Below are 13,870 nucleotides of genomic sequence, written 5' to 3'. Positions count from 1 at the left end.
ATATAACTACTCAAATGGAGTGGAGAGACCTGCTAAGTAACTTAAAGATCATTTAATTAAACAAGGTAATAGGCAAGCTATAAGGAGACAATATTCATTTGTCCACACAAAGGAAATCGGGGGCAGTGTCCTTCTCTGGCATCTGGAGTTCCTCACACCTAGCTGTGAAAGTGAGAGGGCATGTTAAGAGTCCAAATTAATGGCTCTTTGGTGGGATAGAGAGTCAAGACTGAATAATTATCAAAGGGGGCACGGTTGCCATGGCTACCCTGTGTGGGGGCAGTTTAGGGTTTCCTGCCTTCCTTCCAAAAGCTTTGGTTTTGATTGGCTGATTTAGGAGAGGTTAGTCACTGGGGAGTGTTAATGTTGTCACTTTTATAGTCAGGGTAGATAAGATGCCACTCAGTATAAACAGTTTCTAGTCTTTATGTCTGAGTTTGTGCAGCCCCTTACCAAGCTGCTGTCTCTAGTTTGCATGTCAAAGGTCAACTCCAGGGGAGGAAGACCTTTCACTTTAAGTTTTGGTCAGCCTGTCTGTTGTATCTCAACCCCCCCACCTCACCCTTCCTCAGGGAGTGACAAAAGAGATTTTTGGAATCTCATAATCGCATAAAATTATTAGAACACACTGGCTGATCCACTACATCTACGCTGATCCCAGCAGTTGACTATAGTCTTCTGACTGGCTACCGAAGCGCTTTTGCCCAATAGTGTTTGTATACAAGAAACCCGTCTATACCCGTCGCATCCTCTACTATACGCAGTGTGGCTATACTTGCTTTTACACCTACATGGCAGTAGGGGGTGGTAAAAGACCTCTCTGTAACTTTTAACCCTTTTGTCAGGGTCTCTGTCAGCCCCCATGTTCTCCACCTCCTTATCTCCCCACCCACTATCTTAGCCTGCAGGTCCCACATACCCTCTCCTCGCAGTTAAGGGGAGACATGGAAAACTTCCTATAGATAACAGCAGCACACTGATTAAACGGGGTTGTATCTTTTAATACTAGGCTACCATATGTGCAATGTTTATAGACATTGTTTGCGCTATGAGGGTGGCTCAGGGGTTTTAACGATTCACTGTTTTAATGCATGATATCACATTTAGTTTAGATTATAAATTAAGAGAAAATAAAAACAACCACGATGTGGGACTTGTAAAAAATAAATAGCTAGACTTTGTGTAGCTACTGTTAAATGTTAAGAGGATATTATATGCACATGCGGTATTGCGATATCTAATACATATTTTAAACACTTAATTAAGATGTTATTTTACTAATGACATCTATCTTAAAATAAAGGAGGTAGGCTATAGCTTAACCAAATGAAGCTCTTTTTTTGTCTGACAATCAGTCCATCAACCCTGGCTGGGGTGACTTTAGGTATAATTAAGGATTGTCACCTCTCTGTGATCACCATCTGTTTTTTTCACACATAAACCCATCCCAATTCACCAACTCTGGCGTTTGCTCTTTGTAACATTTAGTTCCTGATAACAGTATTGCATCATATAGACTAAAGTAGGTTATATTACAATGATAAAGATAAAACAGCAGCGGCTTTGGATTAACTGTTGTTTATGCAGTGTTTTGTAAGTATATACATCACAATGGCCCTCAAAATATGTAAAACACATATAGGATTCCTTACAATAAAACGCTTTTGTCTTTTAAGAGACCTACTGCTATATCTACATTGTTTATAGACATTGTTTCATTATGAGGATGACACAGGTTTCACTCATGCACACTGTTTTGAGGTAAGCTATTAACACAGTATTTTAGATTATAAACAAAGTCATAATTCTCTTTGTAGGAAAAAGTATCCAGTGGATGCCTGGCATCCATGATAACTATAGGACTAAAATAAAAGTGTTTTTGTTTTTGTTTTTTTCACTTCTCTGGTTGCGCCGTAGGTTACTTCAATCACTGAGAAAGCTTAGTTGTCTTTATTATTTACAAGACAGTTTAGCTACGGTTGAAGAAAATAAAACCCGTGACACCTCTCACCACCACATCCTGGAAGGGACCAGACTCTCCACTTTTCACATAGGAGTTACTGCACGTCAGAGTCACACACACACACACACACACACACACACACACACACACACACACACACACACACACACACACACACACACACACACACACACACACACACACACACACACACACTCTTTTGGAATGTTATTACAGGAGCACCAGGGAGCCTGCATGATGCCAGAGTACTGCACTTGTCAGGGTTGTGGGGGGGCTAATGGAGGTTTGCTGCTCCCTGACAAAACAAAGGACTTTTCTGGACATGATGTTGGGTTCTGTCTCCTTGGTGACGCAGCCTATCTTATCCTATACTTGTTGTAAGTGTGTAGCTCAGGTGGAATACAGTTTATCAGCGGCTATAGCCAGCACTTTGGCATTGACTTCTTGCTTTTAGTTGTATGCTATATAAAAGCAGTTTCCCTCCTTATTAGTGCCATTCTATATTGTTCTTAAAAGAGGATTTGTATCGTTTGCTTTCTCGTTACATGTATGTCACATAATGTATTCAGACATTTTCAACTCTTCATTATACAGTTATTCAGCACTGTGTTTTTTGTAGTTCAAATTGTTTCATATAAATATATAAGGCAGTTTCAAAGAGTTTTTGACTCTTCATCCTGACTTGCAAATTGGGATTTTTGGTAAAAAGATACCACAGAAAACAGCCAGTCACCTTCACAGCAGAAGTGTAGACACAGAAGTGTTGAGAAAAAGAGAACTAGTTTACATCATGCACATGTTTTGCAATTGCAGTTTGTTTATTTATTTGATTCGCCTCAACAGTAACTTAACTTAACAGCAATGTATTCATTATTATGTCATTAGATACACCAGAGTTTCTGTGTTTGAGAATTCAAAATGTTTGCAATGGAAAAAAGGTCTTATCGCAAAGTTAAATCAAAACCCCTTTGTCTGCACCAGAAACATACTTTATAATGTTATGAGAATGACAAAGGTCTATCTCAACCTGCAAGATAATCTCAGGGCTAACATTTGATCATCCAGCAGGCTGTTGTGGATGGAAAAGGTCTCTTTTGGAATGTTATTACAGGAGCACCAGGGAGCCTGCATGATGCCAGAGTACTGCACTTGTCAGGGTTGTGGGGCCTAGAGGACATGGGTTTGCTGCACCCTGACAAAACAAAGGACATTTCTGGACATGATGTTGGGTTCTGTCTCCTTGGTGACGCAGCCTATCCTTTGAAAAGCTGGCTGATGAAACCTTTCACAGACAATGGCCGTTTGACACAGCAGCAACTTGTGTACAACTACAAAACAAGCAGAGCCAGGGTGGTGGTTGAGAATGCTTTTGGCAGACTGAAGGGCAGATGGCGGTTGTTTGTTAAAACGAAAATGACAGCAACATACACATGATCAAATCTATGGTGATAGCATGTTGTGTTCTACATAACCTTTGTGAAATGAATGGTAATGAGTACAGAGAAGAATGTCTCTGTTTTAAACCGACTTCGTTGACGGTCCATCAGTCGGCTGATTTCTTCTCCATCTTCTGTTATCTGTACTTGAAGCACAAATAATAATAAATTATGATGGCTGCAGACTTTTGGTCTGAAAGCTCATCTCAACTTTTTAAATCATTATTTAGACTTATAAAAAAGAAAACTGCTATAAAACTTTTGTTGTATTTCAAAGGTGACACAGTTCAGATGGCAGGTTATGGAACAACAACTGCAGGCCCTAATAATAAAAGACGTGAGATTAATGTTGTTTGTTTTTAATAAATACATTTAATAATACATTTATACATACACTTTATTTTCACAGTTAATGTTATTTTTGCTTGTATGTTTGGTAATATTGTTTGACACATATTCACATTCACTACATTCTTATTATGTCTTAAAATTTTGTTGCTTATTTACAATATGTATGTATACACTCACCTAAAGGATTATTAGGAACACCTGTTCAATTTCTCATTAATGCAATTATCTAATCAACCAATCACATGGCTGTTGCTTCAATGCATTTAGGGGTGTGGTCCTGGTCAAGACAATCTCCTGAACTCCAAACTGAATGTCAGAATGGGAAAGAAAGGTGATTTAAGCAATTTTGAGTGTGGCACGGTTGTTGGTGCCAGACGGGCCGGTCTGAGTATTTCACAATCTGCTCAGTTACTGGGATTTTCACGCACAACCATTTCTAGGGTTTACAAAGAATGGTGTGAAAAGGGAAAAACATCCAGTATGCGGCAGTCCTGTGGGCGAAAATGCCTTGTTGATGCTAGAGGTCAGAGGAGAATGGGCCGACTGATTCAAGCTGATAGAAGAGCAACTTTGACTGAAATAACCACTCGTTACAACCGAGGTATGCAGCAAAGCATTTGTGAAGCCACAACACAGTCAACTCAGTCTTGCCCTTCTGACACCTCCCATTGAGCTAAAAGATATTGATTAAATCGTTGACAGTGGTTACTCAGTAGATCAGTGTAAACATTCAGTTTTAAGATTTGTTCATACATTTACCAAAAGTTAAAACATGTAAGGCACTGGTAGGATAAGTTCCAAGAGTTATTTCTATCCATGTGTCAATCTGTCCCTCTCCCTCGTCACCTTGTTTCCTGCTCTTCATTGAAGCAAGATCTATGATGATATTGGTGAAGTCCAGCTGCTGAACCAGGTTATATTCCAAGGAAATGATGGTTAAAGCTATCATTATTCACACATTGTGACTCTTGGCCCTTTGAAAAGACATATGTTGCTCAAAAGTAGGGCTGGACAATTTCACCTAAAATCAAAATCACGATTAATTGAACATTTTACCTCAGTTACGATTATTGAATGATTATTTTGTTTTTTGTAGTTTTTTTGTCCTCATAGTTCACTGACAAGGTTTGTACTGTAAATATGCCCAATTATTAAAGCTGGATTTATTTATTTTTTTGATTCACAGATTTTAAACATTGATTATCTAAATGTTAATTGATAAGGTAATGTTGACGTCAACATTACAGAGACATGGTTCCCCTATATTCGGTGCATCACCACTGCTGAGTAATGACCGCTGCTACTAAAATTTCACTAAATTATTTAATATCAATGCGGAACTACTGACTTTCACCCCCACACTGTGCGAGCACAGCAGCACCCGCCTGCTAGCCTCTCCTCATTCATCAAGGGACATCTAAGTTACGTGACAACTGCTGTTATAAGAGCAGCGGAGTTAATCTCAGGTCTTTAAAGGAGTGCAGTGTCCTTTAAAGGAGTGCAGTGTCCTTTAAAGGAGTAGCGAGTGAGGGGATGGGAGAGAGCGAGCGGCAGAAAGTGATGGAAAAAGCGAGCGTGTCTGTTGTCAGTCTGGCAGTAAATGTACAGTGTAGGTCAGTATGAGGGGCCATACAAGCCATTATTTTATAAATAAATTCAAAATCTGTATCCGCTCACTATGTTGAACTAATTGAAATCATGCATGTAGTTACATGTGGAGACATTCATCATGCATTGTGGTCTCATGCAAATATTTACTGTGTTCTAAAGGAATTATGAATTAAATTCTGTTGTTGCAGTGCATCAACCTACAGTGCATATAAGCCCTTCAACACTCAGCAGGGACAAGCAGAATGACACAGAAGATAGTTTGCAACATATGCAAATGGCTCTCGCAAGTTAACCGGAGCTTTGTTATTCTTCTGCGCATGTGGGTCACTTTCAGGCCGCGGACAGTTCACACTGGAGTTTGATATGGGCCACATTTAAACAACAATGTGAACTGTCAAACAAAAAAAAATCGGATCTGGGAAATAATCGGAATTGAGCATTAAGGCCTGCAGTCTGAACGTAGCCTAATAAGCTGTGTGTTGTTTCATCTAAAATTCCAGTGTCATTCTCATCTGATATGTATGTATCATACATTTGCATAAATGTTTTTGATGCCAGCTGGGTTGTGTAGATAAGCTTTCATAGGGTGACTGGCGGCTCGAAGGACAGGGCACATTTAAAAAGGCTGTTGTCACTTGAGGCCAGTCATTGGAGGGTGAATGACAAAGATGACTCGTCTGATGCTTCTCTTTATGTGGGTTGGTGAGTACTAATCCACTGTGTACATTTTAGCTTACAGTTTTGACAGTTCTTTTATCTTTCTGGTTTCATTATGAAACCATAAAACAGCATTCACTAACAAAGACCACGCCTGCAAAGATGTAGATTTAAAATAGTTTATTGATTATGATGGGATCCTATGGAGAGAACGGATCGAGTGCCCGGAGGGTGGGCTGAGGGATGCAGGGATGGGGGAGAGGGTCGAGGGATGAGGGGTAGGGGTCGAGGTGTGATGGATGAAGGGTTGAGGGGAAGACAGGTGAGGGATGAGGAAGAGGAGTCGGATCCGTTCCGTGCCGATGGATGTGGGGGTGAAGAGCAGACTGGTGTCTGCAGGCGTGAAGGTGTGTGGGGACTGGCGGAGTCGAGACTCTGGGTGGGGGAGCCGTCTCTTCATCAGCAGACGACGGTTTGGGTGGGAGGGATGAGAAAGCTGAGTCAAGGGGAGATGAATGGAAAAGGTGTGCTTAAGTACTTCGAATGCGGAAATTGGGTGAGTTCAAGGCGTGGTCTTGGTTCCCGAATCTAGTTTATAAAACTTCATAATGTTAAGGATAACTCAATTTTACTCCTGCCACCTTAAAAGAGGCAAAACTAGTCTGATGTTACAATTTTTAAGTTCCATAACATAAACAGCATTCCCACCATTACTAATCTCCAAACCTATTTTTGTTATACTACGTTGGAGTAGAGTTCACAGTATAAATATTAAGTTGGCTGCTACATCTTAATCCATGTCATAATAATCTGGGCTGCCCCATTAGCAAATCAAGGATGCCCAACAGTGCCAAGTAAACGTGGTTTTTATTATTCTGAATTGAATATTAGACAAAGAACATTTACTCAGCAGAAAATTTGGACACATCCAGGGCTGGAGCCACAGAAGCCCCCCACCCCCACTCCGCCTTTGAAATTGATTAATTTTGTCATTAAGTAACAATAAAGTCATGTAATTATTTTAAATTAGTATAAGTAACTACCCCCGCGACCCAACTAAGCAGATGACGATGGATGGATGGATAAGTAACTACAAATTATTAGTAACTTCTTCAACACGAATGGATAGATGGATAGATGGATGGATGGACACTCACCTGTGTGGGTTTTTAGTAAATATGTTGCTTTCTGATGAGTACAACAACCCCTTTTCTAACTCATAGTCACCTTTCTGTTTCAGGTGTCACAGGGAGCACAGTGCTGGATCTGCAGAAGAGAATCATTGGCGGTCAACTGTGTCAACCAAATGATCGTCTGTATCACGTGAAATTAATAGTAAGGAATGGTAACAATGGCATCTTCTGTGGTGGCTCTCTGATCACTGACCAGTGGATTCTGACAGCAGCTCACTGCTGGAAAGCGGGATGGTGAGAAAAACATGTTTCTCATTCATAAATTCAGACCATGTGTTTCGACATTGTTTAACCAGTCAATCAAAGAGTTATTTATATACTGGACAAATAGATTCATTGAGTGATTGATCTGTGGTTCTAGAAACATAAAAAGAAAAAATTAATTACATTGTGCTGATTTACTATGTACTGTAGAAGTAGATGTTTTCAATTTACTGATATTAATCTGTACTTACCTTTAGGACTATGTATGCAGTTTTAGGTGTGCATCCAGGTCCAGGACAACAAGTGAAAATCACAGCACCACCTGAGATCTATACAGATAAAGACAGCAACAACAACCTCCGGTCCCATGACATCATGCTACTGAGACTACCTAGGCCCACTCAGATTCGACCTATAGCTCTTCCCAACTGTCAACGTCGTCCTAAATTGTGAGTTTTTAAATAACTGAAAGAGTTGGGTTTTTTATATGTTGTTTTTATATATATTTTAAATATGCACTTAATGGCTAAATACATATTGCAGTCACATTCTGAGGTTAAAGCTGGCTGCCCCAGAAAAAAGGCCTGTCTTAATTAATTAATTAAGGTATATCTAACTATATAAGACAAAAGCACACCAAATTTTTTTTTAACCCTGTCAGTAAAGAGTACATTAGTAAACTTTATAATACAATTAATACAGTTGGAAAGGTACCTCTCGCACCTCTTAAAATCAGGTAATCTAAAGGATACATTCCTCTTCATACAAGGTATTGTGTAATCCAGTTTAAAGTGGTCCACCACCTACATGACTCTAAAGTGAGACTGTCAAAAATCTATCCAGAACTAAATTTAAAATGTAAAAGATGCAAACAAGATATTTTTCCATATATCTGGTCCTGCCCAAAATTGCCCCAGATTAATACTGTTAAAGTGGCAGATTCCCCTCCTGTTTTTGCACATAGAGTTTGAAAGGTTCATGCAGTCTCTGAAGGTAGAAAAGATCAGATGCACCATGAAAGGAATCTAGGAATTCTACTTTACATGGAAGCCCTTTTTAGACTTTGTAGATGGATTAGATGTTCAGTTGCTATAATGTTTTAACACGCATCTCACAACAACTTAATTTCCGTCATCCTTTGTTCCTTTATGAGCTTTTGAAATATAATTTTCCTTGATCATTATAATTTTATTCTTTACTTTTTTTTCTTTTAGTTTTACCCACTGTAAACTGCATACTTTGAATCAACTTGCCATCCTAGGGGCTGGGATGCGACTTGTGCAATTGGTGGGTGGCTAATGGGGTGGATGTTGAGTTTATGTGCCCATTGATTGCTGCATAATTTCACTCCAAAAAGTACAACAGTCTTGTGACCACAAGACTCTCCATGTTACTGTGAATCCTTAGCATGTGCTGTGTGTTGAGATCACAGGGGCTATGCATGGGGCCACTGTTTTTATGTCATTATAAAATGATTTCTTATTATTTTTGCTGTTTTTCAGGGGGAGGAAAGTTAATATTGCAGGTCACGCTGCCACTACTGGAGGCCCTAATAAGGAAAGAAGTGAGACTATTTTTCATAACTTGATAAGTGTAATGACCTATCTTCATAAAGTGTATTATTTTGTTTAATGATAGCACGGCAAATTTTGTAAAAATGTCTTAAAACTGTTTTGTTATTTATCTTCAGGTGCAGATCAGCATATTTTACAGCTCTGTGGAAAATATTTAAAATCTTTAAATAAGGAAGATTATTGCACTTATACTAAGAGGTTTAATTCTTAATAATAATGATAAATTCCATTTGTAACGTTTTGTGAATTGATCCTACAGTTTAAACCAGAGTATGCATATTAAATAATATAATATAATGAAAATGTTTTTCTTTTCCTTTAGCGCCCGGTGAATCAACTACTCTCCAATGTGCAGACATTGACATTGTCGACTGTCAGGGACTCAGAAACCATTTGAAAAACACGAAACCCTTTTTCTACAATGAAGTGGTGTATCAACACTGGTTCTGTGGCCAGAGTCCTGGAGTGGATGTGTGTTCTGTGAGTTCCCATGGCTTCAAAACTTAAATCGTCTGTACAGTCATTAAAAGTTTTGATCATCAAGATTAATCAAGATTTTAATAATGAAGTAGAATTATATTACAAGAAATATAAAGTATACTTCTCTCTTACAGGGTGACTCTGGTGGAGGAGTGGTATATCAGAACAAAATCTACGGTGTCATATCTTTCACTGGTGATATACACAATATATGTACTCAACCAGCTGCATTTGTGGACATCTGCAATCAACAATACATGCAATGGATCAAAGATACAGCTGAGATATCACAGAGAGGGTGTGGTCTATTTTGTGGCTAACTGGAAACAGGTCGACTTGTATAATAAACAATGAGATTTCAGCTCTACAAGAAACCATAAGTGATTTCCTTGTGATTTTATACTGTTATGTTTTCACAGAAATAGAAAACAGTGTTTGTCGAAATGATTTGGGTATGAAGGTGAAAACCATTGCATAGAGCTAAAGAAGAAATAAAAACATGCACCTTTTCTAGTGAGGTGTTGGCTTGCAGGTAGACATCCCACAAAGAGGGAAGAGCTGGAGTAAAGTTTGTTTCATGGGTCCACTTTGTTTTAAAGGAATTGACTCAGAGTCCAAATTAAGTAGTACTTTGGTCTATTAGGGACTGGTTTTGTTAGCACAGATCTCTGGGTGTGACATTATGTCCAATAGCCCAATTTATGGATCAAAATGCACCCAGAATTGAATTAAATTGAATTGGATTATTCAAAACAACATGCCCATTTGTTGTCTTATCCATGAACCAATTATCAGTTGATGATTTCCTGTACATGAAGTACATTGGTACTGAACAATATGAAAGTAATTCCTAAGAATTAACATTTCAGCACATATTTTGTAAAAGCCATCTAGTAAGTCATCCAAATAATGTACTGAGAGAAAAGAATATGTGATTCAAGTCAGTGAGCTCTCAGGGCAATGAGTGCCTCTAATTTAATTTCATTGTAATTTCCCTGCTATCTCTTTACGAGGGAAGAAAATGTTGACAAAAGATCTAAACTTTGCATAAATGTGTTAGAGCTTTGCAGCCAATGGGGTTGAGTTGATAAGCCTTTATGAGGTAGTTGGATAGCTGCTGCTGTTATCAGAGGGTGAATGACAGCGATGGCTCGTCCAGTGCTTCTCCTTTTTCTGTGGGTCGGTGAGTGTTAAAAAAGCCTATCTACTTTGTAGTTCACACTATACCTTAATATTTTTGAATATCATGTATTTTGAAATTATATGTCTAGCTAATCCATTACATACACTTGTTGTCGTGCCTCTCACTCTCCCTGTCCCTGGTGCTAGCAATGTGTGCATTTGTTTGTTTGGGAGGTTATCTTGAAAGTTACTTCATTGGTTTAAATTGCATCACACCTTAAAGGTACCCTGTCAAGTGTTTGTGTTTGTTTGTGGTGAGTGCAACGGAACAACATTTTTAGGTATGGGTCCACAGGGCACCCTTAAGATAGATTTATTGTTGTACTTTAAGGCTCCATAGCGCCCTCTCTCTGTTGTAGTAAATGAAAGAACATACACACAGCAATTGTACAGCAGAAGCCTTTTATTCAGTGATAATGAGACAAATTGAAATACAAGCTATACCTGTATGTAATTTCTACAATTTCTTACTGGGGAATCTCATTTTCTTCTATTCTAACTGAGAGCAGATAAGATGACTTAGTGCAAACGGACACTGTTTTACCCCCAACTCACCTGGTGAGTCATTCAGGTGTCACAGTGACCACAGAGGTGGATCTGCAGAAGAGAATTATTCATGGTCAACCATGTGAGCTTATGTACCATGTGAAACTGAGAGGAGTTGCAGCAGATGGATCTTCAAACCTGTGTGGTGGCTCTCTGATCAGTGGCCGCTGGATTTTGACTGCAGCTCACTGTTTGAAGCCAGGAAGGTAAGAAATTGACAGCATTTCTTAAAATACTGTAAAATCTTCGCACTATAAATACATTGAGGCTAATTAAGTAATTGTGCATGTTTTTTGTGTTTTTGAAAAAAAAATTCTAACCCGCAGTACTAAAAGTGGATGTGTTTTACTGTTTTTTAATATATCCAATGTGTAGGACTATGTTTGCAGATTTAAGTGTGCATCCAGGGGGTCCAGTGCAAGAAGTAAAAATCACGGCAGAACCTGTGATCTATACAGATAAAGACAGCAACAACAACACCAGTTCCCATGATATCATGTTACTGCAGTTACCTAGCCCCCCTGAAATTCAACCTATAGCTCTTCCTGATTGTGAACGTCGACCTAAAATGTGAGTTGTGATTTTTCCCCATCTAAAAAAATATAGAGGTGCTTGTCAGTTGTTCGTTTTGACAAGTATGTGGAACACTGCATTCTGTGTTCGATTCAAAATGTTTATTATGTTTAGATTTTTGGAAAGATGCATCTATCATCTAACGATAGCTAACAGTTTATGGCCCTTGAAGTCTCACAGTTTCTGAAGGTTTGTTCCAGATCTGAGCAATTTAGCAGCCAGAAGTAGCTTTACCAAGTTCAGATTTAGTTCTGGAAGAAGCTCCACTCTTTAACACTAGGACACTTTACAACTGCACATGTTTCTGTAGTTCCAACAAATCTCTGGCAGTTGGTGTCACCTAGAGATACCTTTATTTAGTCAGTCTTATATGGGTCTAGATGTGGTGAAGGCTAATGACAAGACAAAAGCACACCAAAAAGCAGAATGTTTATGACTACAGCACTCTTCATGTTACTTTGTGAATCCACAGCATGCGCTGTGTGTGCGGAGATTGCAGATGGGGATAGGCATGGGGTAAGTGTTTTTTAAGGCATTATTGGTTTCTTCTTATTTTTCAGGGGGGAAAAAGTTAAGATCGCAGGTCACGCAGCCACTACTGGAGGTCCTAATGATGAAAGGAGTGAGATGATTTTTGATCATTTAATGATCTATTTTGAAATATATTTGAATAAACATACATTTGCCTATGGGCTTAGACAGTTTCATTTATATTCTGCTGCAGTTCTGCATGCAATTAAATATATTAAAAGAATATTTTGCTTATTCTAAAAATATATATTTTTAGTTTAAATTCTTCAAACAATATTTCGTGTTTACATCTTCTTCTTTTTTTCCAGGACCCAGTAAATCCCCTGATCTCCACTGTGCAGACATTACGATTGTCAGATGTGACAACCTCAAAGCTACTTTAAAAAAAAATTTCAGAAAGGTCTACGAAGTCAAGGTGTCTCAAAAATGGTTCTGTGGCCAAACACCTGGAGTGGATATATGCTATGTGGGTTTGCATGGCCTCTAATAAATACTTTCTACTTTTGTGATTCAAGTTTTGACTATTTTAAGATAGATAGAAGTTTTTCAAAATATATTTCTCTCTCACAGGGAGATTCTGGTGGAGGAGTGGTGTACAAAGACAAGATTTATGGTGTTATTTCTTTTCTTGGAGATCCTTACAATGTATGTAGAACAGCAAGTGCATTCATGGACCTCTGCAATCCAAAATATGCTAAATGGATCAGTAAAACTATTACCTGAGAAAAAGATGTCTCCAGTATGCTGTGGTTAAGTCTTTCATAATTAAAAGAGTTCAGTTCGTTGAGAAACTTTGTGTGCTTTCTGTTTTTATTAAAGATGGTCAATCTTGTATACGATAAAAAAATAAATAAAAAAACATTGTGTGACTGACGCATCATGGTTCTGTTAAAGTCCATTTGTGTTAAACGGCGGTACATAATAACTTGCCAATAACATAATGTAAAAAAATAATGACGAAGAAGCCCCATTTAAATTATATCTGAAATCCATGTGAATAATCCTGTACATCCAAATCCTGGGATTTTTACTATGCAGATTAAATAATATTTTTTTTGCTTAACTTTTAATGTTCTAACACTTTTATTTTTTAAAAACTGTATTAAAAACTATGTCCAGCTTAAAGCGTGGCTGTGACTACTAAATAAAATGCCAAGGAGAAATCATGTTTATTAGCATCATCACATTCCAGTCTCTTGAAATCAAGCAACTCCTGAATTCTACATTGGTGGGTTTTTTTTTTTACACATCACAAAAACATTTTTTGATTGTGTTTTCTTTTTCAGTCATGTAAACAAACACTGGAATGAACACTTATTGCTGCAAAATAAATTACAGTCATATTTACTGTGCTATTTGTAATGTTCCTATATGTTATTTGGATCATGATACTCACTAGCTTTCCATTTGCAAATCATTCAATGAAATCCGTGTGTTGTGGTTGGTGCCGGTCATTTGTTGATGTTAGTGGACTCCATTTCTAAATGTTACCTAATGTTGCACACTGTTGTTGCTGTACGTAAGTGGAAGAAAAATCATTCAAGAGCA

General features: G+C 38.2%; 2 protein-coding genes across 2 annotated transcripts; both read left to right on the top strand.

Moving 5' to 3' along the window:
• The first annotated feature begins 5,953 nt into the window (after positions 1-5,953).
• Positions 5,954-11,057, top strand: LOC119898609 (kallikrein-8-like). Its single transcript, XM_038712758.1, has 6 exons — positions 5,954-6,084; positions 7,280-7,466; positions 7,694-7,885; positions 8,939-9,000; positions 9,333-9,490; positions 9,625-11,057. The coding sequence occupies exons 1-6, from the start codon at positions 6,042-6,044 to the stop codon at positions 9,808-9,810; spliced, it is 828 nt and encodes a 275-aa protein (XP_038568686.1). The 5' UTR covers positions 5,954-6,041; the 3' UTR covers positions 9,811-11,057.
• Positions 10,590-13,669, top strand: LOC119898610 (kallikrein-8-like). The gene is made up of 6 exons (XM_038712759.1): positions 10,590-10,673; positions 11,244-11,424; positions 11,594-11,788; positions 12,352-12,413; positions 12,631-12,788; positions 12,893-13,669. Exons 1-6 carry the CDS (start codon positions 10,628-10,630, stop codon positions 13,043-13,045), a joined length of 795 nt encoding a protein of 264 aa, XP_038568687.1. The 5' UTR covers positions 10,590-10,627; the 3' UTR covers positions 13,046-13,669.
• The last annotated feature ends 201 nt before the right edge of the window (positions 13,670-13,870 follow it).

This window comes from Micropterus salmoides, unplaced genomic scaffold (assembly GCF_014851395.1).
Source record: "Micropterus salmoides isolate LMB-PRFRI ecotype aquatic unplaced genomic scaffold, ASM1485139v1 Ms_hic_scaffold_12, whole genome shotgun sequence".
NCBI lineage: Eukaryota > Metazoa > Chordata > Actinopteri > Centrarchiformes > Centrarchidae > Micropterus > Micropterus salmoides.
Note: the sequence above shows the minus strand (reverse complement) of the source record. Positions and strands in the feature narration are given on the sequence as shown.

Excerpts from the sequence above, each read along its gene's own strand:
- LOC119898609 (XM_038712758.1), top strand. The coding sequence starts at position 6,042 with ATGACAAAGATGACTCGTCTGATGCTTCTCTTTATGTGGGTTG. Across the intron at positions 6,085-7,279 it reads GCTTCTCTTTATGTGGGTTG|GTGTCACAGGGAGCACAGTG; the intron begins GTGAGTACTAAT and ends TTTCTGTTTCAG. Across the intron at positions 7,467-7,693 it reads CACTGCTGGAAAGCGGGATG|GACTATGTATGCAGTTTTAG; the intron begins GTGAGAAAAACA and ends ACTTACCTTTAG.
- LOC119898610 (XM_038712759.1), top strand. The coding sequence starts at position 10,628 with ATGACAGCGATGGCTCGTCCAGTGCTTCTCCTTTTTCTGTGGGTCG. Across the intron at positions 10,674-11,243 it reads TCTCCTTTTTCTGTGGGTCG|GTGTCACAGTGACCACAGAG; the intron begins GTGAGTGTTAAA and ends TGAGTCATTCAG. Across the intron at positions 11,425-11,593 it reads CACTGTTTGAAGCCAGGAAG|GACTATGTTTGCAGATTTAA; the intron begins GTAAGAAATTGA and ends TCCAATGTGTAG.